The sequence below is a fragment of the Aplosporella prunicola genome, assembly GCF_010093885.1.
Source record: "Aplosporella prunicola CBS 121167 unplaced genomic scaffold K452scaffold_27, whole genome shotgun sequence".
In the NCBI taxonomy this organism is placed as follows: Eukaryota; Fungi; Ascomycota; class Dothideomycetes; order Botryosphaeriales; family Aplosporellaceae; genus Aplosporella; species Aplosporella prunicola.
Window position 1 is genome coordinate 384,744 of NW_022983555.1, and position 5,074 is coordinate 389,817.

General features: G+C 53.3%; 2 protein-coding genes across 2 annotated transcripts; both read left to right on the plus strand.

The window, feature by feature from the left end:
* The first annotated feature begins 477 nt into the window (after positions 1–477).
* On the plus strand, positions 478–1,309 carry K452DRAFT_98622 (uncharacterized protein). Its single transcript, XM_033547402.1, has 2 exons — positions 478–1,079; positions 1,152–1,309. The coding sequence occupies exon 1, from the start codon at positions 599–601 to the stop codon at positions 1,049–1,051; it is 453 nt and encodes a 150-aa protein (XP_033393524.1). The 5' UTR covers positions 478–598; the 3' UTR covers positions 1,052–1,079; positions 1,152–1,309.
* Positions 1,310–2,415: 1,106 nt separating this feature from the next.
* K452DRAFT_98625 (uncharacterized protein) lies at positions 2,416–3,636 on the plus strand. The gene has a single exon (XM_033547403.1). The coding sequence runs from the start codon at positions 2,804–2,806 to the stop codon at positions 3,545–3,547; it is 744 nt and encodes a 247-aa protein (XP_033393525.1). The 5' UTR covers positions 2,416–2,803; the 3' UTR covers positions 3,548–3,636.
* The last annotated feature ends 1,438 nt before the right edge of the window (positions 3,637–5,074 follow it).

Here is a 5,074-nt window from a genome sequence, read left to right on the forward strand (position 1 = left end):
CTACTCCGCCATGCCACTGCACACACCCCTGCGCTCGCGCTCGCACTGCGACTCCGACCGTCCTCTCCTCCCTAACAACCCCGATAACGAATACCTTACCTTCAGCAATGACAACTCCCGCGACCTCCTTGGTCTAATTCTCAACCAAGATGTTGCACCCCAACGGCGCCCACCCTATTTAGCTGTCCTTTTTACCAAATTCGACAGCCAAATTAGGCAATATCGGCGCCTGCCGTGGGCGGGCGTCGATCTGGCCAAAATGGCCGCCAATTTGGTGTTGATGTTGCAAATATATGAGGCATCACGCCACCTACTGACTCGACCCCTGAACGACCCCTGTTCAACACCAAATCAGCTATCATCACCGAGCCACATCTGCAGCAGCGCCTGCAGCAGCAGCAGTCCCTCCTGCGTCGGCACGGAGGCCCGCTGGTTATATAATATACTATGCCTGGTAGTGCTTCGCAAAAGCAAAAGTCTGAACACGCGTTGATGTATTGTAGAGGCCTGTTTTTCGCCCATAAAACGGGCTTGAGAATGCAGCAGCAGGTCAGTGAGCTTCAACGCTTTCTCAATTTTACCAAGCACGGTTTACAACATGTCTTCTTCGTCCTCCGCCGCTCCCGCGCGCCTTGCTGAGTACCCCGCCGCTCCCGCGCGCCCTGCTGAGCACTCTGCTACACCCGATCCTGCTGGTGGTGTTGAGAACCGCCCTGCTAACACCACTGCTACGCTCCTACCGCGTCCCTACGTCCCAGAGCGGGTTACTGAGCCCTTTACCTCCGCTGCGCGCGAGTCCTTCAGCGCCATGATCGAAGCTACTGGGGACAATACAAGGCATATTAGTGCTCTGCAGTACTACGAGCTTCGACAGTGGCTCACTGGCAGGCCTACGAGAACTAACGTCGATCGCCGTGCCCGCCGTCATGCCAAGGATAACTATACCTTCTATGAGGGAGAAGGTGGTAAAGAAGGCCTGTATAAGAAGGCCGGTAAGGGGTATGAGGAGAGAAAGGTATTGCGTAAGAGCGAGGTTTTTAATGCTATTTAGGACGCACACCTAGATACTGGCCATACTGGTATGTATATTACTATATATAAAGACGTCTTTTTACTAGTAAAATCGCCTACTAATATACACTACTGTATAGCTATCGAATCAACGTATAAGTATGTTGTTTCCCAGCACTACGGTGTTACCCGTAACGATATTGCGTTCCTCCTACCCCTATGCTAAGTATGTATTCGCACGAGGAACCACCCTACTACTCCAGCGCGGATAACGCCGATCCTCTCTAAGGAGATATTTGAACGCCTATAAGTAGATCTCGTTGACTACTCTAATTACCCTGACCCGGCAACAGGGGATAAATACGTACTGTATATACGCGATCACTACTTTAAGTTCTCCTAGCTAGTCCCTCTATAGAACAAAACCGCACGAGCAGTTGCCTCAAGGATACTACGCTGGATATAGGTATTCGGCGCTCCGAAGATGCTTTACTGTAATAACGGTACTGAATTCAAGGGCGCTGTACGTGTTCTCATAGAGGACTATTGTATAAAGATTACTCTTGGCGCTCCTTATCACCTAGAGAGCCAGGGTGGTGTTGAGAGAGGTAATAGGGATATTAAAACGAAGCTTGCGAAGGCCTGTACTGCGTGGGGCCACCCTGGCTTCGCTCATGCCTGTGTGGACGTTACTCTGCAGTCGAATGCTATACTACGGCGGAACATTGGGATGTCTGCTCACAAAGTCCTCTTCGGCCGTAATATGAGGATTAGGCGCGTACGAAGGCCCCTACACGAGAGGGCCGAATCGCCAGTGATAGTTAAGGATAACATTGCGGAGAGCTCCGGTGATGACAGTACTATAGCGGATATAGAGGTGGAGGAGGACTTAGATGACGCTGATACTGCGGAGCACGAGCGGGGGAGGACTCGCGGGCGAGCGAACGAGGCGGGCGACGGTTCGCAAACGAGCGCTAGCCCGCGTGCGAACGAGCGAGCGAACGAGCAACCAGCAGAGCGCGCTGCGGGAGCTACGGAGGTTGTAGCAGGTCCGACAGGAGACCCGTCGGGTACCCGCAGTTCCAATTTACCGCCAAGACCCAGCGAAATATCGCCCTCCGAAGAAGACCTGTACCACTCTTCATCTTCGTCGGACCTGCCGCTACCTTCGACGCTTATACGGCCTCGCGTACGAACTACTACTATCGAAACGATCGATCTAACGCACGATACCCCGCCGCGGGCCGCTCCGCGTGCCTCACAACAGCCTCTTCCGCAGTCCCCACTGCCTCCGCGTCCCTCACAGAGTCCTTATACTTCATTGATTCGGTGGCCGCTGCCGCTTACGCCCCGCGCTACTCGTATCTCTCCTCCATCAGCAGAACAGGAGCTACTACGACGTCCTGATGCTCCAGAGTCGGTTCGAAGAGGCATAGAGCGCCTCGCCTAGGCGCAGAGAGAGGCGTTTACTGCTAAGCAGGTAAAGGAGGAGCGACTACAGGAGACTACAGAGCGCGCTCTACAGTTGCAAGCGGAGCAGGCGGAGAAGGCGGAGCAGGCGCTACAGGCGCTGCGAGCACTACAAGCAGAGCGAGCAGAGCGGGTTAAACGTGCGGAGCAACCCCCTAAGCAGCACCCCGCGGAGCATCCTCCGCACGCTAAACACGCGGCCAGTAAGCCTCCGCTCGCTCAACACGCGGCTAGTAAGCAACCCGCGCCTACTAATAGAGGGTGGGACCGCTCCGCAACTAACGCAACAGTCCGCCGACTTGGTGATAATAAGCGCCAGAGGATGGTGAAGCAATCAAACACCTCACAGGCTATGCCACCATTCACTATTGGCAGTGTTGTAGGCGCGAAGGTACCTGAAGCGGACCAGCGGGGTACTCCGCAGATGTTAATCGGAGTTATCCATAAGGTAATTAGTCAGATGTATTCTATAAGAACACCCTTCGGTATTCTTAATCGACCTTTCCCTCCGCACAAGCTGGCCCTGCTACAACCCGCCCAGCGCCCTAATCATCTTGATACCCCTAAGGCGAATCAGCGCATCTCAGTACGCCAAGCAACACAGCAAAATGGCCTCTCTCTTGGCATAATTGCCCCCAGTTGCCAGTGTACGCGAGGGTGTAATAACAACAGGTGTGTTTGCCGAAAGGAGGGTCGAGAATGTAGTATCAGGTGCTATAGAGGGAGCCAGTGCTCGAACCCACCGCAGCAGGGTGAGTCCTCTATAGGAGCAGCGGGTGAAGCAGCGGGCAGAGTAGTACGCGGAGTAGCACGCGGAGGACGTAGCGGGCGTGGCGGGCGTGGCGGGCGTGGCGGGCGTGGAGGAGGGTCCTCTACAGTAGCAGAGGCACCTGCTACTGCAGAGGCACCTACTACTGCAGAGGCACCTGCTACTGTAGAGGGACGCGGAGGACGCCGAGGACGCGGTGGGCGCGTAAGACGAGGCAGTGGGGTGGCCCGGGACGGTGGCACAACGCGTTCGGGGCGGGTGAGCAGGCCAACAGCGCACGCGCGCGGTGACGATTGAGGTGTTTTTAGCACTTTTTTTTTGCGGAGTTGTAGATGGTTCGTGATATTTAGTAGTCTTCTTTTTCTCCAATATTCTCCGAGTTTTTTAGTGTGAAATAGCGGAGAACAGCGGAGAACGAAGAACTGTAGCTGACTCGCAGACCAGTACGGGTGATTCGGTTAAATGTACGAAAATTGATACGATCTACAACATCAACACCAAATTGGCGGCCATTTTGGCCAGATCGACGCCCGCCCACGGCAGGCGCCGATATTGCCTAATTTGGCTGTCGAATTTGGTAAAAAGGACAGCTAAATAGGGTAGGCGCCGTTGGGGTGCAACACTTGCACGGATAACAGAAAGTAGAGGATTTCGGCAACACAACTTTCTCGAGGCAGAAGGGAACGTAATAACCAGCGCTCCTAGGGACCTAAATCCGGCATCAAACGAACCGGCATAGCCAGCTTATCTACCCCCCTAACTTGCACCAGGCCCCAGGCCTTGGTTATAACGTTACAACCGGAAAACATACCAGTCTTTCCTCCGACCTAGCGGGAAAATTTTTCGGCGTTCCTTACCAAGAAAAACCCCTCCCCTAGAAACTACCCGGAACTATAACTTCGAGACCAAAGAGGCACCCAGCCAATCTCGAGATGGAAACCCGCCCCCCTAATATCCGGGAGGATCCCTCTACGCCCCCCTTAACCCGCCTAAGAATTATTCTATCCTCCCTAATCCTAACGGACGAGGATACGGACATGGAACAAGAAATAAACCAGACCCAGCCCTAGATTATAAGGGAAGACCCGCTAATAGAAACTACACCTACTCTAGGGATCTCCCGCCAAAACGAGAAATCCCCAGTAGTTATCCCTACCCCTATCCACGGCAAGCGCCAACGGGAGAATATTTTTGCCTTCCCAGCTACGCCAGATAAAAACCCTAAAAGGACTCGCTACCCCAGTAGCTTTCCCGTCCCGAAAACGTCCACTAAATGGCTCCAAGCCTCCCTAGACTGCCTTCTAAAGGCAGCTAACGCGGAACAAGATACCGACAAGACAGAGAGCCTTCTCGATCTCCTCTCTATCTTTAGGGATTATATAAAGATAGGAAAAATAGACTACTTAAAGTCTATCCTTGCTACGCAAGTAAAAGCCCTAGAAAATACCTCCCGGGTACTCCAGACAAACGTACGGAAACTAGGAACGCCTCTCCCTATAATTACCCCGGCCCTACCTAGCTAAACTTTCCCCTAAAACTCTTAAAGCTACGCCTCCGCAGCTATAAGGAACCTCTCGCCCGACTAAACCGGATTTACTCTTAATTCTAATAAGAAAAAGCCCGGAACTACCCCTCCGCCCGCTTGTCACGGCAGTAAGGCGGATTCAAATCAGATTGTATAGGATTGACTATAAGACGTGGTACGAAGAGGAAAGGAAGAGAACGAGAGGCGGCGGCTATATATCACACACGAACCATCAGAAGGGAACGTAGCAACTAGCGCTCCCAGGGACCTAAATCCGGCGCCAAACGAACCGGCACAGC